Source organism: Puntigrus tetrazona, chromosome 1, assembly GCF_018831695.1.
Source record: "Puntigrus tetrazona isolate hp1 chromosome 1, ASM1883169v1, whole genome shotgun sequence".
Lineage (NCBI taxonomy): Eukaryota > Metazoa > Chordata > Actinopteri > Cypriniformes > Cyprinidae > Puntigrus > Puntigrus tetrazona.
The window spans coordinates 26,367,001-26,391,812 of record NC_056699.1 but is presented as its reverse complement, the minus strand read 5'-3'; the positions used below and the strand labels follow the sequence as shown (position 1 = coordinate 26,391,812).

Here is a 24,812-nt window from a genome sequence, read left to right as displayed (position 1 = left end):
GGGCCTCCCGCGGGGATGCAATCGTTCAATAATTACGCGGGGATCCTCTCATTCGCGCCCGCGCGCGCGCGCGAGCGTCGGGAGACAGGCGTGGACGTTTGGGAGCCGACGCTTGTCGCGTGCCTGCGCGTATCAAAACACATCTGCTTCGAGGGCTCCAGGGACCGATGCCACCACAACATATCGACCCCTGTCTCTCTCTCAACATATTGATTTGACAAGTCATAGGCATTTTTGACACCACGGCCCCCACGCTGAAGATGTCGATGCAATGCGCTTTCATCCCACGTGATGATTCTGGACTTTTTATATGAATTATATCTTGAAGTACCACTAAGTATTAGTCAAAAGTCTGGACTCGCCTCACGCTGTATGCTTATAATGATTGCAGGTTTATTGATAACTTGCTTTTGTAGTGGCCTCAAAAGAATGGAGATTAAAAATTATTATGTTGGAGAACCTAGATTAAAAATGTCCCTGCAGTAGATAAGAACATATCAAACAAAAGTGGCATTATTATTAATATTACTGAAAATATTAGTAATATTAAAGTAATATTACTTAAAAATATAAAATAGCGTAACACACCAATTAATTTGTCACTTTATGGCCAATGCCAAACATGCATATGCATAAATAATTAAATTTAAAACGGCAAAGATTAAGAAAAAAACCTATATTAAAACTTCATTTGGTGGCTTTTTAGATAGTTTTTTTTTTAAATCCTGTAATTCAGAAATAAATTAGATGTCAAATACATTTTGCCATCACATTATGCATTGTGCACAAACCTAATGTACTTCACTCATAAAATAAACTTTATTTAATGGCCTTGATGGTTACACGAAGAACCGTTGTTTTTGCATTTTAGTCTTTTAGCAGACAACTCCATCCAAAGCGACTCACAGATGAGGACTATATAGAAGCATTCAAACAAAAGAGCAACGACATGCAAGAACTATGGCAATACACCAATGTTTTATTTAAAGAAAACAAGCGGATAGAATATAGAAAAAAAAAATGCTTTTTATAAAACGAGTAGAATAGAAACAAGAAGCTGTTGTTGGTTTTTAAAGAGAAACTAGCAGAGAATGCATTTTTTAGTATAGATAAAAAGATAAAGATAAAATAGAAGTTAGAGGGTCAAGTAAAGATGCTTTCAGCTGGAGGGACCGGTTCATGAAAGACGCTGTGAAAGTTGAATACTTTCTTTCCACAAAAGGTTCTTTATAGCAAGGAGAAAGATCTTTAGACAATCGAAAAATTCTTGGCGCTGAGAAAAAAAGCCGAAAGGTCGTTTGAAGAATCAGAAATGGTGGTTCTGTGGCATCTCTGCAAAAGCACCGCTGTGGAACCTTTATTTTTTTTTAACGGCGCGGAAACTACATTTTTTTGGGAACGTTGTGCGCCGCTTCCGTTGCGCGGTAGGTCCTTCAGAAGAAAGGGGTTCTGTAGGGTCTAAAAATGCTCTTCACACGAACGGAAAAAGTCCTTTAGAGACCGACGTGGTTCTTTGGAATCGCCGTGGAACCCAACTTTTCAAAGCTATGTTTTTAGGGGTGTTTGAAAGCATCCCAAGAAGCTGAAAGTCGAGCAGAATAAAACGTCTGTTTGTTCGTGCTTCGGGTTCTGATAACCTTACCATCGCTCCAAAGTGTGAAAAGCGTAATAGTGAAGAACGAGTAGGTGCGTCCAAACTTATGACTTTTGTTTTGGAAAAGAAGTTTCTCTGTCTCTCTTTCTCTGTTGCAGCATCTGCCCTGAGGATGAACAGATGTAGGCACCTGTGTTTAGGGCTCACACATCCCCCATCCTCCTTTTCTTCTCCCTTTTAACCTCCTCAGTCCTCCTCAGAAGGGCCCACAAAGGGTTAAAAGAGGAGGAGGGGGCAGTAACCATACCCCCTGCTCTATACCTCCATCGCCCCTCACACACACACACACACACACACACACACACACATGTTCCCTGAGGACACACGCTCTCTATGAGCCTTTGTCATGAGCGCTATCTTCCAGACAGGCCCAAACAATCTGTTGCGAGATGATTGCTCATTTCCAAACAACGCTGGCAACACAGGTGTGTGTGTGTGTGTGTGTGTGTGTTTGGGTGCATCGCACGCATTCAGGTTGGTTTATGTGGGACGCCGACGCTCTCGGGTGTCACACCGGGCGTGATTGTAGGTCACAGGAGCCGCAGGTACAGAGATCCCGCTCCCCAACACACTTCTGTAACAAACTCGAGTGTTGGATGTCGGCGTCACACCCTCCAAGAAGTGACCCGCCCTCCACAAAGCCGCCGAGAGACAGAATAACTAAGATCAGCTTTTAAGACAAAGCCGGTGGCAGGTGTTGAGTGTGTCGGTGGTAAGACGAAGCTCGTGGGAAGAGCTCCGTCACAAAAGGGCTCGGTCTCCGCGCGCGCGCTGATCCGGAGTCGGCGGTCGGAGGCCGTCCTCGGACATCTCATCCATCAGCGCTCGGCGTCAGACGTGACTCTGGATCAGTGAGGCAGACGCGCTCTCTGTGACGCTCACGTGTTCACCTTTAAACCAAACAACTCAATGACTGTCCCAAACCAGCCCCTGTGCCTCTGACCGTTGTTTAGTGAGCGTTAGTGATGATGGATATTGAGGTCAATCAAATCTGTCAGTGTTTAAAGCAGTTTTCAGTTTTTAATTAGATTTTCTGAAATTGCATGCATTTATATTTTTATTTATATTTATATTGTTAAAGTTTAAATATAACGGTTTTATATATATATATATATATATATATATATATATATATATATATATATATATATACATGCACATAAACTATGTTATTATTACATTATATTATTATTTTATTATTATATTATTATATCTATCTTGACTATGTGAAAAATATTTTTAATTTCAAAGATTTGTTAGATAAAAATAATGTATAAATATGACATTACAAATACATTATACTAATAAATATAGTGTAATATAAAGAGTTTTATTAAATTTTGATTACATATACACACACACACACACACACACACACATATATATATATATATATATATATATATATATATATATATATATATATATATATATATGACATTTTAATATGATTTACATTTTATTTTATTGTTTAAAAATACAAAAAGTAATAGTAATTTTACAAATTAATATTGATAAGTTGTTATTCTTAAAATACAAAAGACATAAACATAGATTTGCTAAAAACAGCATTGTGAAATATTACAATTTATAATGTTTTTATTTGGCCTCTTACTTGATTATACTTCAAAACATATATCGTAAGTATTCTTCTTTTCAGCATCACCGCTCCGGTCTTCAGTGTCACGTGATCCTTCAGAAATCATTCTGACGCGCCGATTTATTATCAGCGTTTAATATTTATCATTAAACACATTGCACCTGTCGACAGCAGGTGTGGAGTCGGCTCTTTGAAGTCGCGCCGCACTTAAGTGTGTCTTCTTTTTGTCTTCCCTCTAACCCTTTCTCTCTTTTTCTCCTCCAGCGTTTCTCCACTGTGCACCTGTTGTGAGCTCTTCAGGAATCCTCTCTCACACGCCGGTCGCTCGGGGACAAACAGGGGTCCTGAAGGTGAGGGGGCGAAGCGCTCTTTCTTTCTCAGCGCTCAGCCTTCTCTTCCTCCGCTGTTTTTCTCCGGCCTTCCTGCATTCTGTCGCTCTTGTGCTCTCTCTGTAGAGGTCTTAGACCCCTGCCCCTCGAGTCTTGCCCCAGGGGAGAGGGGCTTTTGTGTGCCGATGCCCCTGCAAGCTGGACAGACAGCTGCTGTGGAGTGGTCATCTCCACACACACACACACACACACACTCTATCTATTACCCACGGCCTATTCAGCTCACAGGCAGAAATGCAAAGGCATGGTTCTGCGAAACTTTAATGAAGACAAAGTCCAGCGCGCAATGGAGGCCGTGGCTCCGGAGTGACCTGCGCTCACACACTTTAGACTCTGCCACCATTTACGAGATAATAAGAGATAACTCCAGAGCGACTGTGTCATTTATTCAAGTTTATAGAGGACGAAGACTTATTTAATGCGCTAGGGAGGCGTTTAGTGACTTTAATGCTTTTTTGATGCTGAAATCTCTGTACGGTGCTCAAACATTACCTTTTATTGTGCCTTATTAAAACAAATAGTCCACAAATGATTGTTTGAGGCGTGTGCAGAGACGACTACAGTTTTCCAATCTTATGCAACCTAGCAATCCAAACATGTTTGTGTTTTTAGCTTTAATTAATTGAGCTGACTTAAATTGGTAAAATGCGTATCAAATATTTGATATCAAATGAAACATCTATTAGATTTATTACAATTACATTTATAATTTGTATGCTCACATATGTTCATTAATTAACCATTATCTATTTTCATAAGCAAGATTATATGTGTTCAAAGGTATTTTTTGTAATTGTTTATAATTTTTTGTAAAGCTTTACATATACAACCTTCAGTGGCAAAATTAGTTAAATTATTCATTTTAATTATAATTATAATTTTTATTTCCCTTTCATTTTAATGAACAATTATATAGTATTTTATGCAAAGTATTAATAATAATATATATATATATATATATATATATATATATATATATATATATATATATATATATATATATATATATATATAATAAAAGTAAACCTTTTTTTTTCCAAAAGGCTGGGTTGGTCAAGCAAAACAAAAACCAGCTAAAATGAAAAATTACTTTTCTACTCCTTTTGAAAGACTGAAAACTCACATTTAAGCATAGAATTTGGAAAAATCTTCATTCATGTATAGCTTAAAAATAGCATGTTGCATGTGTATTGACCTCCATGAGGATGGCAGCCGTCACACACACACACACACACACACACACACACACACACATGTGGCCGTGTCTCTGTTGTCCCGTTGCAGAAGCAGATCTGTGTGATAATGCCATTGTGCGGACGAATCTAATGACGCCTGTTGGTGTGTTATTAAGGCAGCGCAGGGGTCATTAGGTGTGTGTGTGTGTGTGTGTGTGTGTGCGCATGTGTGAGTGATATAATAAAAGCAGCACGCGGGTCATTAGGAGTGTGTGTTCAGTTGGTTCCCATGCTCTGAAGCAAAGCTGGACAGCAGGGCTGTGCTTTCACACACACATCATGGCACACGCCTGTTGACTGAGGCACAAAAAAAGTGTGTGACATCGCCGTGCCCTGGCGCCCCTCTGCATCCCCTATGTCTTTTCTCATCCCTCCCCTCCCACCCTCATTCTTCTTTTCTTTCTTTTGGGAATCTCTCTATCCGTCCGTCCCTCCCCAGCTTAGAGTCCTGTGTTTCAGCGAGACCCTTCCTCTTCTAATCATTTTTACCCATCAGATGATCCGGCCCCTTATTTCACACTGAGACTATTAAGATAGAGTCCTCCCCCTCTATACACACACACACACACACACACTCACACACACTCACACACTACTGCAGGTCCTGAGGGACAGCATTGGAAGCATTGTGTGTGCAGAGACACATCTGCGTCAACACATTTAGACAGCGACTCTCATATGCCCAGGTCCTAATTCACCCAAAAATCTAAAGAAAATTTCATTATATTTTATGTAATATGTTTTACATAATATTTTGAATAAAAAGACAATCCAGATTTTTTTTTACCTTTGCTACATGATTTTAATGGCAATTCTCATTTACACAGTGGAAATAAGTAAATAAAATAATTATTTTTATAATGTAAAAAAAAATGTATCATTACCATAATGCAGCAAGTAAATAAATAAATGAAATAATTATCATTACCACAATGCAATAAGTCAAATATTTCATATTATGATGTTACAATAAAATAATTCTCATTACCATGTTAAAATAACACAATTCTCTTTACCATAATATTAAAATTAAATGACGTTCATTACCGTAATGCAATGATTAAATAAATAACTTTCATTACTGTAATGCAATAAGTAAATAAAATAATTCTCATTCTCATAAAGCAAGACGTTTTCGTTATCATAATGCAATAAATAAAATTTGTCTCATTACCATAATGCAATAAGTAAATAATAAATCTAAAAATATTTTTTAGCGTAATGTTAAAAATAAAACGATTTTTATTACCCCAATGCAATAAATATGTACAAATTCATTAACATAATATAATGCAATAAAGAAATAAATATTCATTATATATTGCAATAAATATATCTAATAGTTCTCATTACCACAATGCAATAAAATAAAGTAACTATTATTACGTTAATTAAATTCACCATAATGAAAAACAAATCTAATTTCCATAATGCAATAAGTAAAAAAATAAAATAATTACTTTTCTGTAATGCAATATATATATATATATATATATATATATATATATATATATATATATATATATATATATTATTATGTTATTATTTTCATAAAGCTACACCGTGTATATGACTAATATAACTGTAGTGTATGTAATGCTGCCATTTGTCATTTATATTGTAAATGATCAGTTCTGCTAATCTCCATCCAAACTCTCACCATGATGTGTTTAATTTATGTAATAACGTGTTGTCATTTTAGGAAGAAATAAGATTTGGATGTTTCTTGACTGTTTTCATGATTTTCACCCACATAGACGTAAACCCGTGCTGACAGAAACACACACCTGTATGTGTGTGTGTGTGTGTGTGTGTGTGTGTGTGTGTGTGTGTTGTGTGTTGGTGCCAGCTCTTATCTAGCTCTTATCTGACAGGTGTTTGATGGACTTGTACTCAGCAAATGTGTTTTCAGTGGATCTGTGTGTGTGTGTGGATAAGGGGCGTGAGGTGCCTTTGATGGTGTGATATACCCACGTGTGTGTGCGTGTGTTTGTGTGTGAGGGCGGCTGCCAGGGTCAGCTCTGTCCTGGGAAAGTTGAGCTCTCCATTTACATCAGCACATGTTGAGGCCTTCTGGTGGCTGCCTGAGCGCACGGGTGGACAGATGGCACCAGCTCATAGCTGCAGATCCACCGAGGAGGAGCCGCACCGGCCTGATAAATGGAGGAGAAGAAAAGACGGGATCGGCTTGCTATTTTTCATCATAATCACCCAAAGTGCTGCGATTGAGAAGCAGAGGCGAGGTCAAAACCAGTCTTGTTTGAAAGAACGAGAACATTACATCGAATCACGAACCGGTTTTGCACTTTTTGAGAGAAGCGGCCTTTTTTACTCACTAATTCAGTACAGTTAAACTTTAGACCAAGACCAAGCCTTGGTTGCTCATAGCAACGGCCTGTCACATGTCACCACGTTCTTGACCTTTCACATCGTTTATCACTTGACCTCATATTTTATTCAGGAGATATTTTAGATTTTGGTCCATCCATCCATCTATCTATCTGTCTATCTATCCATCTATCTATCTATCTATCTATCTATCTATCTATTTATCCATCTATCTATCTATCTATCTATCCATCCATCTATCACCTATCTATCTATCTATCTATCTCTATCTATCTATCTATCTATCTATCTATCTATCTATCTATCTGTCTATCTATCTATCTATCATCTATCTATCACCTATTTATGTATCCATCTATCTATCTATCTATCTATCTATCTATCTATCTATCTATCTATCTATCTATCTATCTATCTATCTATCTATCTATCTATCTATCTATCCATCCATCCATCCATCCATCTATCTATCTATCTATCTATGTAGTACGTCTTGCTGTGTTTTAGTGCACTACTTATATAAAGCGCATATAAGAGGATATGTTCCGGAGGTGAAAATACATTTTTTTCTCCGGTTTTCTTCCCAGTTCTTTCCTCCAGCGCTGGGAGGGGACGCGAGGTTCAGTGAAACGCAACACTGCGCGCATGTGTCGTGTATTAATCCTCTTACTGCAGCAGATGCTCGTCTGTCAATCAACCTGACGCGGCTGCGCGCGCTCGAACTTGACTTGAGAGCGCGAGAGAAAGAACCCAGCAGGTGCGCGAGCGATCCGCGCCGTCGTTCAGCGATGCAGGAATGGTAAATAAAGCCATTTATTGAGATAACGATGTCTTGACGGCGGCCGCGGGCTTGCTTTGAACCACCGAGGTTGCATTCGTTTACCGGACAACGCGATGCCGTCGCAGGACGGGGTGAATGAAGACGACGGTCCGCCTCCGGTTCCACCGCGAGCGGCTCCTCAGCGACACTCACCGGCGTCCGCCGCCGCGCCTGAGCGCCGGGTCAAGTGCGTGCTGGTCGGGGACGCGGCGGTGGGTAAAACGAGCCTGATCATCAGCTACACCACTAACGGATATCCGGCAGAACACGTTCCCACCGCCTTTGACAACTTCACAGGTAAACTCCACATCCATACCAGAGTGCATCTGCCGTACAGCTACCGTTTTATATAGACTGCGTAAATATACAGACCTGTCAATAACTTTTTGACACCATGCAATTGGTATTTCCTTGAAAATGCATTATGTTCAGCTTTATATTGATTGCATATCAATACAAATTGATAAACGTAAGTTTTATTATCTCAGCTAGGGTTGTGGTGGACGGAAGACCAGTTCAACTTCAACTGTGTGATATGGCAGGACAGGTGAGATCTATCTATCTATCTATCTATCTATCTATCTATCTATCTATCTATCTTGTTCGGATGGATGGATGATCTCTTTTTCTCTCTGTGCTTTGAACGGCAGAGATGGGGGGCAGCGGATCAGCCTCTATGTGTAAGCAACAGGATATGACGTTAGAGCGCCACCTAGTGTTAGAATCAGCTCGTGCATTCCCTTAGTCCTGTAGATTTTCGTGACTGCCAAGTAGATCTTCTCTGCACCTTACTCATCAGACTGATAACCAAAATGCATACATGCATTATATCATATTATATTTCTATTCTTTTATAAATAGCAAAAACACATGCATTGCTGTATTTGTTTGCATCGCATGCATGGGCCACAGTGTTCGAATCAGTAAGTGAAACGTTACTTTTCTTCGTGTTTTCAGGACGAGTTTGAGCGGCTCCGTCCGCTCTGTTACCGCGAAGCCGACGTCTTCCTGCTCTGCTACAGCGCGGTTCTTCCGTCGTCCTTCAGGAGCGTGGCGACCCGCTGGGCCCCCGAGGTCCATCGCCTGTGTCCGGGCGTTCCCATCATCCTCGTGGGCACCCAGAGCGACCTGCAGGAGGACGTCCAGGTGCTGATCCGCCTCGCCGACGGCCGGGAGAAACCGGTGAGCGGAGACGAGGCCCGGCTGTGCGCCCGGAGCATCGGCGCCGTCACGTTTGTCGAATGCTCAGCGCTGACGCAGAAGAACCTGAAGGAGGTGTTCGACGGAGCCATCCTGGCCAGCATGAGGCACGCGGAGGAGGCCGCGCGGCCGAGGACGCACACGCTCAGAGACAAAACTCCTGATAAAATCAAGCAGCTCTCAGAAACATGGTGGAGGAAACTGAGCTGCGTCCAGAGCTTTGACCTTCAGTGAGAACCCGGTTAAGCCACGCTGGTGGGTCCGAGATGCCTTTCTTGCTCGAGTCAGATGCTCACTATTTAAATAAAACCCTCTTAAAGTCAAGCGCAGATGAAATGGGATTCAAAGCCTCGTTGTGCTGTGACGCGGAGAGCGACGACGTAGAAATGGACATGAATTTTGTGCTTTGTGTCACGTTTACAGCAACGATATTAGTTTGGAATGACGTGAAGTGAACTGTGGGCAAAAACGAAAACGCGCATTAGGAAAGTAAGGTCCTTTTTGGTTCAAGTTCACGTCTAGGTCACCTAAAAACTTTAAAGGACGTGAAAGATCAACTGACAAATCATTGCAAGGACTTTTATTTCGTAAAAGCACGAAAGGAAGGACGAAGATAGCATTTGTGAAATTATATATGATTGTTATAGAACAATAGATGTTGAATATAATATTTATAGACAGTGTGGAGTACGCTCTTTTTATAAAGAAGTCCATTTCATTAAAAAAATAAATAAATAAATTACATTTCGAAATATATTCAAATAGAGAAGTTAATGTATATATATATATTTTAAAAAAATTCTATATGTATTTGTTTTTCTGTCTTAATTGGCCCTCCTGCTGTATACACCTGTGACCCAGACGTGTTTGTGGTTTGGCCCAGTACCTTGCATTCATAGGATTAGCTGATCCTTTAAACAGACTGAAGATCAAGACTGAAGGAGTCGGGTTTGATGTCTCACCCACAGTCTGCCTCATTCCGACGGTTTACTTCATTTTATACTCGAAATAAGTCGCACAAAGGCAGTGAAATAAAAACCGTTGCAGCGTTTTTCGTCGTGCACGTTCAAATGAGTCCGCTTCAGAGCCTCTCCCCCGGCGGGTCTCGTTCAGACGGCCCTGTCGAAGCTCCGTATGGCCCTAAAGCCTTTAATGGGATCTGATTCATTTACATCACTGCGTTACGCTTTTCCCTCGGCAATCTGGGGCTCTCGCGGCAGACGTAATTACTGCCGTCACAGAATAACAATTACCTGCGCGATGACCCTCACCGCGTGAATATAGCGTTGAATGAGCTCCTTTAAACTCTCTCTGTGCATCATAATGTAAATAAAACATAGCAAAATCTTATTGCGTTCCACATTTATCAGTTCATGCATTGAATTAAAACAATGTTTTAATCAGCAGCACCATGTTTTAATATTTGAGCTGCAGAAATGTACGCGCGCATTTGCTTTATATACGTCACTGTGCAAAGGTTTTAGGCAGGCGTGAAAAAATGCTGTAAACGAAAGGACGCTCTCGAAAACGGAAGTGCTAAACATTTATTTTCTCAAATGAACAAAAGAGAAATCTAAATCAGAACAATATCTGGTGTAAGATCAGGGCTGTGTGGGGGCCGTGCCATCACTTCTACTTGTTCTTCTTTAGGCTGAAGATAGTTCTTAATGACTGTATGTTTGGGGAACACCATTAATCCTGACCAAATCTCCAGCTCCATTTGCAGAAATGCAGCCCCAAGCGTTTAAAGGAACCTCCACCATGCTTCACTGTTGCCCTTCGACGATCAAACTGCCTTCTGCTACAGTCAAATATTTTCAGATGGCACCTGCTGCCATTTTTCTGAGCCTCGGTTCCTATGTTTCCGTGTCGCTCGGCCTTGTTTTCCACCTCTGAGGTATGGCTTTTTGGCTGCTTTCATGCTCTTTCACAAAGACCACTTCAGGCCAGACTTCTCCGGACAGTAGATGGGTGTAATTGGGTCCCGCTGGTTTCTGCCAGTTCTTGATGAAACCCCAGTCTGCTTTGAAATCTTCGTCTGGGAGAGACCTTGTTGATGCCGTATAACTACCCTGTGTCTTCTTGCTCTGCTCAATCTTGCCAACTGCCTTTCACGACCTCACATCGCTAGCAGACCTTGTCTGTTCCTCACCCGGTTTTCAGCCTCCCACACAGCTCTTTCTGTTTGAGTTCAGGACTGGGTTTCGACCTGCGTGTGACACTGATGATCATCAGCACTAGTTTGGTGTAATTGTTTGATCATACACCTGACTATAATCCTACAGAATCCCTGACTTTGTGCAGGTGTACCTATAAGAATTGATGCTGGTTTGAAGGCAAAAGGTAGTAAGACCAAATATTGATTTGGTTTAGATTATTCATTTGTTCGCTCACTTTGAATTTTGAATATATATTGATAGTTTTTTTTGTATGAAGCAAATGCATGCAAAACAATTCTGTAAGGTTTTTATGTAATGATTCATCATCAACCCGAGCTTGCATTCATAAAGAGTCATTTATTGCCATTCGTATGAGTTTAAAGTGAGCTGACTGCAGCGAGACGGGCAGAAAGGCTCTCGCGCCGCAGCTGATCCTGTAATGGGTCCAGATTGAAGCCACCTGTGGGAATTAAGCAGGCAGATGGCGACTGGTTTTCCCCTCGCGGGATCTCTTGACCTCAAACTCCACCTGCTGCAGAAATCATGTAGGAATAACATCAGAACAACAGGCCTTGAAAGCCGAACCTGGGTGATTTTATCAGTACGGCTCGCTGAAACGGAGATCGTTGGGTTCAGCTGGTGGGTCGAAGACAGTCCTGAGGAGTGTGACTTACATCTTTAGTTTTTCCAGCAAGCCATAGCTCCTACTCAGCGTATATTAATACAATGCTATTGTATTGTAACAGTATTTACAACAGGATTCAGTATAAGGCTTTTACTGTGTCTCTAGTGCGCTTAGGGAGCTTCACCTGTAGAGGACACTATTGAGTTTTGAACAGGTTTCTGTGTGGGTTCTGCTGGGATGTCATGTGGCCCTCGGCAGGATTGCTTTATGCCTGAATGCCACTGAAGCCTGTATCAGCATCTTGCAAATCCTGCACGATCTTTTCTTCGCTGTCTTCAGATTTGGTTTTTAGTGCATGTATGAAAACGGTTCTCAAGGTCCGCACAGGTGTCTTTGCAGAATCGCACAAAAAACGCACAATGCATACAGTTATTAATTTTAGTGCTAGATCTGTCGCGTTTACCCTCTCAAACATAAACTTTGTGTCAAACGTTTAGCTTGAAAAGGTCTTAAAAATATATTATTAAAATTTTAATTACATTGCATAGCGTTATTTATATCGGCTGCTATCGGCATCTCGAATTAGCGTTTGATACTTCCTGAATCCGTTCAGCTAAATTAATTTTGGCTTTTTTTTTGTTCCGTTTCATTTTTGACTCCTGTGATGTCATATACGACACGTGACTCGACAGGTGCGCAGCCCTAATATACTCCGTCCAGAACGAGACAGGTGAGGGTCACACGGGTTCAGATCTGGACAGACAGCGGCGGACACATGTTCAGCACACGTGGAATAATCCCACTGCACGACAGCTGCTGCTCTCACCCTCATCTCACGGGTTCTCCTTTTGCGTTGCTTTTGCTCCTCTGTCGTCCTTCAGGGCAGTTCTTCACTGGAATCCGTTTGACTTTCATTTCCGTTCACCAAAAGACCTGGGATTTTGCGTTCACTGGTTTGAGCCATAATTAATTATTTATTATTAATTAATTAAATATTATAAATTTGTTTGTATAGGACATTGTAATCAATAATCATTGGAAAAAAAATAAAATACAAATAATAATTTTTGCATTTAAAGCGACAGCGCGCTTATAATAAGTCCGTTATTTTAAATTCGCGGTTTTCCCGCCGAATGTTTTTAACGGCCACGGCTCGAAGCGACCCCAATAACGCGATGTTTAGCCTGAAATCCTGCCAAAATATGATATTTTATCCCTCAGAAGGCGTTTTTTAACTAGGGTATCGCCCCTGAAAAGCAGCTAGGCTAGTTTCGGGCTAGTTTCGAGTAGCAATTGCGCTGGTTTTGCTGTGAAAACCTGGCCTATTTGGTGTCAGCTGGTCTTGACATACATGTAACCTGTATGTTAGTTCACCTAAAGAGACATTTCACGTTTTTCACATAAATGGTCCCTCTCGAAGCGTATCCTGACGGTTGCTAAACAGCTAACAGGTAAACTCGAAATCCTGCTGTTGTCTTAAGGAACTTGCTAAAAACATCTTCTCATTTTACCCCGTTTATAGTATTACAGTGCCTTTCAGTTGCGTTGTTTTGCAGTTTATTAGGCTGTTTGGTTTTTTTAACGGTTTTAAATGATTTGAAATTGATTTGAGGTGAGTACAGCAACATAAATTGTTGAAAATTGTACTTTTAGAGTGTTTGCTCATCTTAGTAAGGCATTTTAAGGCGTTTTCTGTCAGATAAATAATTAGGCAATGGTTTAAGATGTTGTTATGTACGTAAAACAGTCAAGATGCTTATAGTTGTGAGTGTTTAATTATAAATATAGTAATAAATCTCTCTCTCTCCTTCTATATATATATATATATATACATTATCAAGATGTATTTGTGTGCTATCTTTCACAATCTGCTCTCTTATAAAGTTCCTCATCCAGTGGTCATTCTGCAGGGTGCTGAAGATCAACGTGGACAGGTGTGATACGGAAACAGCTGCTCCTCCGCTTAATGGTCTTCATCAGCGTCTCCCAGGGTCTGCCGAGTAACAGGATGGAGCTGAAAGAGGTGCGCAAGTGTAACACGAGTGTCTAGAGTTTCATACCTCCGAGCGCTTTAGAGCCTTTACCAAACGCAGCCGGCACAGATCAGCCAGTCTCGGATGAGAAAACCTGCGACAGATGTTTGTTTAGACACGTTACACCAGTAAAACAGAACTCTTTCTGGCTACATCTCCTGGTTTGTACACACACATCGCTCTTCTGTCCTCTACATCTCGCAGACGCGCAGCTGTCGGTGAGATTAGACTTTTAGCAGGTGGCTATTTATAGTGCGGGTTAGACAGATCACAATGGCACGTCAGCACTTCTGATCATGCCGTTTAACAGCCAATTGAAACAAAGACGTGCACTACATCACGGCATGAATCAGGCCTCTGAGCCGTCTGCTGTCCGTCAGCAGGTCCGCGCTAAACCTCAGCTGGCTTCAGAGGTGGCGAGATGAGTTGGACCGTGTTGCGGATGCCTGACAGTTTGTGGCATATGTGCAAGTAGCTGGATGCTCTGAGAAGCTCCATTAGGAAAACCAGTCAGAGTGTTAACATAGACACACACAACGGGGTCCGAAAGACCACACTGGAAATAAAGGTCTGGAAAGTTAATGATGGATTAGAAGCATTTCATGCAAACTCTGAAAATAATAATATAATTGTAATTAAATAATAATCATTTGGAAGCAGCCCAGTGAGATTCTTACAGGACTTGAGGTTTTAATTTTGACCATTTCTGAGGTTTAAATTTTTTTTGGACAACAGAATAGGAACAACTTCCTTTAGGACTCCTTTAAATTCCTTTTGTTCCAAAATTGTTCGGAATTCTAATTAGAATCCTGCACAGTGTTCATATTGGAATCCTTCGGGATTTTAAAATGATTTAAAAAAACATAGTCACTAGTGGATTTAAACTTTCGAACCCCACTGTATCATTGTATAAAACAAAATGCAGATATACTGACTATACAATACAAAATAAATGAAATTATAGCACTATGGATGTAAACGTCATAGAAAACACACAAAGATGTTTATTTATACCTTTAAAGTAAGTTATACTGATGTTTAACATACGATATTGTGATTTACGAACATAATATCGAAGAGACACGATGTTACTCAAACATATTTTATTCACTGCAATGCATTAGGAGTATTTCTGTTCTGCAGATGAAAATATATCTACCTGTGCATGTTCTCATGTACAAATACGGTGATCAAAATGTAAACATTGCTGAAGAAAATCAACAAGTTAGCATATTTCATATACTTCATTCAAGAACATCAGCGTCAGTAGCCTTAAACAGAATGAGTTTCCTTTTATGAAATAGTCTAGATGACAGGCAACCCAATTATTAAGGAAATGTCCCCCAGTAAAGCGTCACGGCGCTGATGCATTGTTAAATATCACAGAAAAAAGCAAAAGATATACACGTGAGCAAATACGTATTTTCATACCAGACCTGTGCTCCAATAAATAACTCAATGCATAATAAATGATCACATTCACAAGAATCAAATGATGGTCTTCAAGCAGCCCTCAATTATTTTTCCATCTAAAAATATTAATAACTCGACATCTTTGTGCAAAAAAAGTGGATTAAAATGACGACCGTCGGCGATCGGTGAGGAAAATGCACTTTTTTTTTAGAAAACATTTCACGACTTGCACAGCACTGCACTTCCAACACGGCCTCTCAAACACGTGTGATCGGTGAAAACAAACCAAACATCAGTCAATCACATTCAAGAGAACAAACAGCACAGCTGACACTGTGACGACAGCGTGTAGAGTAACATTCGCTAGAGATCGGCATAAACAATCAGAAATAATACGTGTTTGGTCCACTCAGAAATGAATTTGGACCGTTAAATCCCTGCGGCCCACGTTAAAAGTCTGAAACCTTCTAATAGCTAGGAAGTGAAATCACCTTTTTGGTGTAATATTTAAATGTTTGGTCCTTCAATGCATTCATAGCAAAGTGATTGTAGCCAGCATCAAAAAAATATGAATTAACTGCATCTCGTATCGAATTTAAAGGAATGCGTGTAACTTTTCTTTCGAGTTTTTGCTGGTTTGGGATCTCGTTCTCGAGCCTCTACCTCAGTCGAGCGGAGAAGCAGCGCATGTACTCGGTCATCCAGCGCTCGTCCGCCACGCTCAGCGCTGATCTTCTGCACTTCTCCAGGTCAGCTGACCTTGCCCGCCGGTGCTCTGACAATCTCCCGCCCTTTTTAGCCTCTCTTCGCGTCTGGACGCCCACATCAGCCTGATGAATCTGCAAACCAATTCAGATGCATTCAGTTCTCTTTGCAGTTTCCTACGCTGATGAAATCCGGCTCTTCGGCCTACTAAACTTCTGTACACCGGAGAAGGTAATCTGACTGCAGCTTCAGGATATCGCTGCTCTACGCTGAATTATTCACCGCTTCCTCGTGCGGGGTAAGATGTCCCATGGTGCTTCTTTCCACTGATTAGTACACGGCTGTTTAGTCACTTCAACGTTCCCCTCTTTGTTTGTATCATTTATTCAAATCTGTTAAAAACCGACTCATGCTCATTTCTGCTAATAGAAATACAATGCAGCTTTAAAAATATTGAATTAACTAAATTATTATAGAGATAACAGTAATGCTGATAAACTTTTTTAATATTTATATGTAAAAAATATGTTAAAAATAATGGTCGGCAAACCAACATATAGAGCCGTTACACTTCAAATCCAGGATCATGTTACTTTCCCAATCCTGTTGTCAATATATATAGTCCTAATAAAAGGCAAAAATGCCAGAAATTAGTCAGAATTTATGGTCACGTAATATGATGAAATATCTTTTTAAAATATCAGAAGTGCAGATTTAAATACAAATTTACAATGATTCCTTTCTTTTAATGGCTGTCTATACAGCAGGGAATAAAAATAAACAATGTAAATATAAATACATTAAAAATATAAATTCTAGTCAAAGCGTATGTTATTTATATAAATGGAAACGTAAATTTTGGCCACATAATACAATAATAAGTTGAAGAAGAAATCAAACATTTATAATATAAAATATTAAAAATAATTATATATATATATATATATATATATATATATATATATATATATATATATATATATATATATATATAGCTAAAATCTGTGAAAAATATAGATTTTTATAATGATTTAAATTTTCTTCTGGACTTTCATTGCCTGTATCAGTTAGGATACGGGAAGCTGCAGTTACTTTCAAAGCTCACCTCTCCAGCGGACATAGACGCTCTCATATTTGGTGTCCTTCTGTCCCTGGTCTCGATGTGCCTTTCAGCCCAGTCGTAACGGATAAAAGACCGTCTGTTCTCACGGTTGGACGCCCGCTCCTTGGTGTTGCCCGGCGGTTGGCTCTTGGCCCTGGACGGTTTTCTTGATACGGATAGCTGAGATTCATCGCTGTCCAGCTGCTTATTAGGGTAGCACGGCTCCGAACGCGGCGCCCTGCGTCTCTGTCTCCGCTTCGGGTTAGACTCCGATGGCCCGTTAGGAGCCGCATCTTTGCAACCGTTCTCTGTGGCAAAAGCAGAAGGAGCGGTTCACTCAAAAATGACCCTTTAAATCAGGTTTCAATAACAATGAAGCTTACACCCAACGTACCCAAGGGAAGAGAGCTTTCCACGGTTGCACTGGTATCCGTGTGAACCTCTCCATTCACCCGAGGCTTCCAGGAGTCCTCTGCGTTGTCGTTCTTGGACTCCGATGAGGATGTGTAGTGTTTGGCATTTGAGACGTTCCCTTCCTTCTGTTTGGGACTGGACCGTCCGCTCGAGTCGGACCCGCTGTCCCATCCGTCTCCGAATAGCGGCCTGTGCGTCTGCTCCATCAGCCTCCGCGTCAGTCTGTACTTCACAGAGTCCTCGTAGCATTTCGAGAACGTCTCCCACTTGGGATCCCTGAACTTCTTCATGTACTCCGTCCGGATCTTCTTGGACATCAAGTTGTTATTGGCAGACATCGTGAAATGATCACCTACGGAGTGAACACAATGTCAGCCTTGCCTGTGCACGCTCGCATACTTCCCGTACTCCATCTGTACACACACAGCGATGATTTTAGTATTGCATTGAGCCCTACGGAGGAGGAGTGCATTCTGTTATTCCCGTTCTCCGGTGGAGTAGGTTACAGCCCAGTGCCCACATTATTTATTTATATTCTTTACATAATACATAAGCCGATGTCACATTTCTAAAGGACATTTCTTACGTTCTCTTTAATGCACGTTTATCGTATGATTAACAAATTGCGACGGTGCTGCCTTCGCGTTTTTACGAGCGTGTTCGTGCATGCCTAATCGTTATCTATCATAACACAATAATTGCATTAAATGTATACGCGGTCGTATTTACTGTTATTGAGGAACTGGTCAAAATAATGGCATTCGCTGAAGAAACCCGCCTGATTATGTTGGCAGCGCACTATGTTTACAGGTCTGCCTTCACCTGCGCTTAGGATGTAGGTAAACACCGACTCGGATAAATGTAAGCGCTTTAAACTCACCCGCTCCTTTCTTTTCCGTTCCTTGTGCCTTAACGTTGCATAAAGACGTGCATTTTTAATTTTTACGTCCTCGCGAATTCTGCATACACCTTTCCATCACTGTTGAGCGCCTGCTGCGTACTAGAAAAACAAGCCTCGCTGATATTACGGCTTTGGTGTTTTACAGCGCGCATGCGCACAGCATCACCGCCTGAGGACTTGATGCGCAAATAATCACGCGCAATCCGATCTACAGTTTAATTGATCCCTAATTTGATTATAATCGCCTGAGTTAAGGAAATTTTGATTATTTGTGAAGTAGTTTGCCCTTACGCTATTTGCAACCGGGAAAAGCTATCATTTGTAACACAGAAAAATGTATTTGACTGCCGGTAAAATATTTTAACCTCAAATATGAAGTAAGGCTTTCAGCTGAATCTCATTCATTTTGATCTCTGTGCTGTGTTCATGTTAAAGGTTAACCTTTTAATGACTAAAAGGTAAAAAAAAAAAAATTTAAATCAAGGTAACCATAAATTTATAATGGTTTTGTTTCACTAATCGTAATTTAACCATGCTAATGTGTAGTAAAACTGTGAATATACAAAGTTTACAAATAATATATGCCATAAGAAACATGGTTGCTACACTTTCCCTATAATAATAATAATAATACTACAATAAAACCATGGATAATTTTGTTTTGCTGATATTACAGGGTAAAACCAAAGCACTTTTCTTTACAGATGACAAAAGTTACCATATAAAGAAGAAAATCATTCAGTAACCTATGTAGTACTAAATCAATACTGTAATTCCTTATAGGTTTATATACAATATGTATGTGTGTATATATATATATATATATATATATATATATATATATATATATCTTTCAGCTTGATACTGTATATCATAATACCCTCTGTGTTATAATATAAAGTTTCAGCTAATAAAGATTATGATTCCTTTATACAAAGTATAAACTGTAAGATTGTCAGTGCTACTGTAATGCTTCTGTGATCCATTAATTGTCTCATACGCATTAGAGCCCACTTAAACAGCCCAGATGGTTTATAGCCGTCAGATTACAGACATAACAAGACTTCATGTTGTGTAAACCGTCGGGAGAGGTTGGGTTAATATTGTTTACTCAGTCTCAGTGTGGCCTGAAACGTGAAATGAGGTATTCATCGACGAGTACCATGTTTAAAAACAGATTTTCAGTTTTATTTGTAATGTGATTTGTGTCGGTCCTCAACCGGACCGGGTGTACAGTGGAACGTATGTCAGAGTCACTGGAATCTAAAGGAACGGGGTCCTTCAATTTCAAACAGCATTCGTCAAAATACCAAGCCATGGAAGTCAGTAATAAATACATTTGTGTGCAATGAGAGCGCTTGGTATTTCTCTTTCCCTTGACGTTTTACTGCTTGCTCCTACGTCAATGCATGAATTACGATGACTGTAGAAAAGCTGTCCAGAGGAGCAATTCGCCGTCGTTTGGTTCCCGAGCAGGAAGCGGTTACAGGATGGTGAGCCAGGCACTTAGAAGCACTTGCGGTGGACGATGCTGGGACCGGCTTCGTCGTATTCCTGCTTGGTGATCCACATCTGCTGGAAGGTGGACAGGGAGGCCAGGATGGAGCCGCCGATCCAGACGGAGTACTTGCGCTCAGGGGGAGCGATGATCTACAGAGGAAGAGGAGATAAAACATCACTCAGAAAACTAGTCTAAACCTTTTGACATCATTGTAGTATAAAAATCCTGCAAATTTCAGAACTCAAAACTTTCTCGTTAGTCTACGAACAGCTTATATCGAAGGCAGTCTGTCAAAATAACAGCTTGTGGAATGTGCCACTTTTCTACCGTAATAGTGTGACTGACCAGCGCCTCAGAAGAAGATCAACGCCTGCTTCTACAGCCTGCTGTTTAGCCCCGCCCATTCACACATAGTGTAAATAATGCAGGTCTATGCAGAAACTAAACCATAAAGATGGCTCTAAAATGCAGTGCCGAGTTGTGGAAAACAGTATTGCATTGTCTTCTTTCTGATCCCAACATTAGGAAAGCGTAATCTTTATTTTTAATGAAGTTCCAGACTTTCACTGAAGGTCCATTGTTCACTTAATTTTTACTTTGGATTAATTTACAAAATAAAACACAATTCGATGCAGGGTTTTTAGAAAGTTTGAAACTGAAAGAAGATGCCATGTTGGCTATATTGGATCCGACAGTAATATTGCAACACATAAATATGAGTAACAGCTTTCATCATGTTTTTACAGAAATTTTCATATGTACTTTTCATATGTATTTTTAACCTCAATTGTTGCAGCATTTATCATTAAAGGCTGTCAATGTGTTAGCCAACAGTAGCAGTGAGACAAACAGGACACAAAATAGCTTATTACTTCTAAATGATGATGCTTTTTGACCGAAAATTTGAGTAGAACATTATGAGTAGACCTCAAAGTACAGTAAAAAATAGTAAAAACAGGCAGTTCATGACCCTACTAAGTCAACATGGAAAAACCAACTCCTTGAGTTTTATTGCCGTAGGCTGTATTACCTTGATCTTCATTGTGCTAGGGGCCAGGGCTGTGATCTCCTTCTGCATACGGTCAGCAATACCAGGGTACATTGTGGTACCACCAGACAGGACGTTGTTGGCGTACAGGTCCTTTCGGATGTCAATATCGCACTTCATGATGCTGTTGTAAGCGGTTTCGTGAATGCCGGCAGACTCCATACCTGTGCAGGTGTTTCAAGGAGGGCATATAAACAGTTAGGAGGACTGATAAAAAGATAAGACAACAACCGATGATTGTAGATGTTCTCAAACGTACCAATGAAGGAAGGCTGGAACAGGGTCTCTGGGCAACGGAAACGCTCGTTGCCGATGGTGATGACCTGTCCGTCGGGAAGCTCGTAGCTCTTCTCGAGAGAGGACGAGGAGGCGGCGGTGGCCATTTCATTCTCAAAGTCCAGAGCGACGTAGCAGAGCTTCTCCTTGATGTCACGGACAATCTCACGCTCGGCTGTGGTGGACGGCAAAGCAAGAGTTGTTTATTTGGACCGTTTCACACATGCTAGAAATATGCCAGGTAGGCTACTCACCGGTCGTGACGAAAGAGTAGCCGCGCTCGGTCAGGATCTTCATCAGGTAGTCTGTCAGATCACGACCAGCCAAGTCCAGACGCATGATGGCATGGGGAAGAGCGTAACCCTCATAGATGGGCACATTGTGGGTCACACCATCACCAGAGTCCAGCACAATACCTAATAACAGCCGAGAACAAGAAATCAGTCAGAACGAATAGCAAGCAAGTTTGAATGCATTATTGGTCACAAAATGTGACCATGGACCACAAAACCAGTAATAAGGGTAAATTTAGATTTATAAATCACCTGAAACATTGATGCTTTGTTAGGATAGGATGATATTTGGTTGAGATACAACTATTTGATAATGCAAATAAATTTGAGGGTGCAAAAAAAATCTAAATATTGAGAAAATCACTGTTAAAGTTGACCAAAAGAAGTTCAAAAATGATCTTTTGATATATTTACAGTAGGACATTTACAAAATATCTTCAAGGAACATGATCTTTACCTAAGATCCTAATGATTTTTGGCATAAAAGAAAAATCTATCATTTTGCCGTTGGCTATTGCCACAAATACTGTAGATGCTCTAGGGTCACAGTTGCTTTAAATGCACTTTGCTCTTACCGGTGGTACGGCCAGAAGCGTACAGGGACAGGACGGCCTGGATGGCCACGTACATGGCAGGGACGTTGAAGGTCTCAAACATGATCTGGGTCATCTTCTCACGGTTGGCCTTGGGGTTCAGAGGGGCCTCTGTGAGCAGGGTTGGGTGCTCCTCGGGGGCCACGCGGAGCTCGTTGTAGAAGGTGTGGTGCCAGATCTTCTCCATGTCGTCCCAGTTGGTGATGATGCCGTGCTCGATCGGGTACTTCAGGGTCAGGATACCCCTCTTGCTCTGAGCCTCATCTCCAACGTAGGAGTCTTTCTGACCCATACCGACCATCACACCCTAAAGGGGAGCGTTGAGTACAACATGATCAGAATAGCGCAAGGAAAACCAGTACAGCCATGCTCTCGATGATGAATACAAGTGCAGCAGGGATCTCTGTATGTACCTGGTGACGTGGGCGGCCGACGATGGAAGGGAAGACAGCCCTGGGGGCGTCATCACCAGCGAAACCGGCCTTGACCAGGCCAGAGCCGTTGTCACACACCAGAGCTGTAGTCTCGTCGTCGTCACACATCTTGGCGGGTTCTACGAAAAAGCCAACGAGAAAAAGTCAGCGAGGACACTACAACATAGACAACATCATCACTCAATCTCAAATCTTAAATGTATTCACTTAGAAGCTGCTTAATTTTAGTGCACTAACTGTGTTGGGGAGGTTACATGTAACTAAATTATGGAATTTAAATACTAAATAAATGTAACTAATCAGTTACATTTACTGAGAAAATTAATTAAACTACAGTTACTTTCAGAAATTACATTGCTCTGAAATATGAGACTTTTTCAGGAGTTTAGGTCACACAATAGAATGCATGCTTATTAAATAACTAATTTCCTACTTTAGCATATGCTTTATTTCATTTATTTATTTTTTAGTTGAGCCTAACTCTGTTTTTCCAGATGGCGGTGTTTCCTGTCATAGCTATGCAAACATTTGATTATTCACTACTTATTAAATAGCTGCATGTTGGTTTGGTTTGAAATCTATTTACATCAGAATGATCTCAAAGTAAAGCGAGCTGCTGAAGTCAGATGGTGTGGCGGCGGCGCTTTAGAATTAAATGACTATATTCTTAATTCGAGTGACGAAGGATTTTGTGAGTGACAGTAATCAGTGTTGAGTGTTTGTTCGGTTTGCATGTTTTAAAAACGATTAACACTTAAAGGCATTAAGTTTAAAATTAAAGTTGGCAAAAGTATATAATCAGTTACACCAATAAAGTAACTACACTAATAAAACACTACTTATTACATTTTAATATGTAGGCTAACCTATTACTATTAATATTATTTCCAAAGTAACCTTCCACTAGTTCAGTGTAATCTGAATGAAAACATGTGAGAAAGCATTTTTTTAAATTACGAAATATAGCCCTACGATTTACATTTCCATTTGCACCAATGTGATCAAACAGCACGCTCAACTAATTGCAGAATTTCAACACACTTACAAACAGCATGTTAAAAATAGCCAAGCGTAAACGCACGAGGTCTGATATCGGTGCAATAGCCCAAACGAGCCAAAAAAAAAAAGTTTGAAGTCAAACGCGAAACTGCTGTAGAACGATTAGAGTCAAATCAGTCCATTCATAAGGTTTCCGGTTCTGAACGCTCCGGTTAAACTCACCTGTGTCTGCTCGTGCTCGGAGTCGAGAAGTCAAACGGAAGCGCGTGCTACACAATGACCACCGCGCGGACCATCTTATATACACCCGTCCTCGGCTTTTCTGCTCCTCGGACAACCATTAAGGAATGTCAATGCATTCGAATGGAATTCTTCCCGATCCTCGTCCATATTTGGGTGTCGGTGGGTCGAGCGGAGGGGCTCCATATATGGCGCTCCAGACCCCGGACCACAGCGGGCGGGCGGGCGCGGGGCCACCGTACGAGCGGAGTCGGAGGCCGGCGCTGGGCGTTTGTGGACTACATCTCAATATAAGGGCATGGCAGTGGGTTATTATTGTTTACCATTACATTTTACCAATGCTCAAATAAAAATGTCAATGGATTGGAGCTATGTGTAGGATGTAATATAATTTGCTTTATATAAACGTATTTGCCAAATGTAAATGGCTAATTTAAACCAGTCATAAGGTTGTTTTTTTTTTGCATTTTAAATCAATTACATTGAATGAATACGCTTTCTACTGATGTATGGTTTGTTAGGATAGTGCAGCATTTGGCTGGGATAGCCTACAACTATTTGAAAATCGGCTGAATATCCAAATACTGCCTTTAAAGTGGTCCAAATGAAGTCATTAGCAATGCACATTACTGATCAAAAATTACACGTTGTTATAAGGACGGTAGGACATTTATAAAACACATTCATGGAACATGATCTTTACTTAATATCCTAATGATTTTTGGCATAAAAATGTATTGTTGTCTATTGCTGCACTATACCTGTGACTGATTTTGCGGTGCAGGGTCACGTTTAGATATTAAATGACTGATACTAGAAATTATACTTT

The 24,812-nt window shown here is 40.6% G+C and overlaps 3 protein-coding genes across 3 annotated transcripts; 1 reads left to right on the top strand and 2 right to left on the bottom strand.

Moving 5' to 3' along the window:
- Positions 1-8,120: 8,120 nt before the first annotated feature.
- On the top strand, positions 8,121-11,696 carry si:ch211-133l11.10 (rho-related GTP-binding protein RhoU). The gene is made up of 3 exons (XM_043222700.1): positions 8,121-8,344; positions 8,536-8,594; positions 9,005-11,696. The coding sequence occupies exons 1-3, from the start codon at positions 8,122-8,124 to the stop codon at positions 9,479-9,481; spliced, it is 759 nt and encodes a 252-aa protein (XP_043078635.1). The 5' UTR covers position 8,121; the 3' UTR covers positions 9,482-11,696.
- Positions 11,697-15,152: 3,456 nt separating this feature from the next.
- Positions 15,153-18,745, bottom strand: ccsapa (centriole, cilia and spindle-associated protein a). The gene is made up of 4 exons (XM_043224759.1): positions 18,579-18,745; positions 17,679-18,050; positions 17,288-17,592; positions 15,153-16,316 (listed from the first exon to the last, which is right to left on the bottom strand). Exons 2-4 carry the CDS (start codon positions 18,034-18,036, stop codon positions 16,137-16,139), a joined length of 843 nt encoding a protein of 280 aa, XP_043080694.1. The 5' UTR covers positions 18,037-18,050; positions 18,579-18,745; the 3' UTR covers positions 15,153-16,136.
- A 1,018-nt stretch (positions 18,746-19,763) lies between these two features.
- acta1a (actin alpha 1, skeletal muscle a) lies at positions 19,764-24,113 on the bottom strand. The gene is made up of 7 exons (XM_043238051.1): positions 23,966-24,113; positions 22,724-22,863; positions 22,293-22,617; positions 21,679-21,840; positions 21,408-21,599; positions 21,131-21,312; positions 19,764-20,249 (listed from the first exon to the last, which is right to left on the bottom strand). Exons 2-7 carry the CDS (start codon positions 22,850-22,852, stop codon positions 20,106-20,108), a joined length of 1,134 nt encoding a protein of 377 aa, XP_043093986.1. The 5' UTR covers positions 22,853-22,863; positions 23,966-24,113; the 3' UTR covers positions 19,764-20,105.
- Between the last annotated feature and the right edge of the window lie 699 nt (positions 24,114-24,812).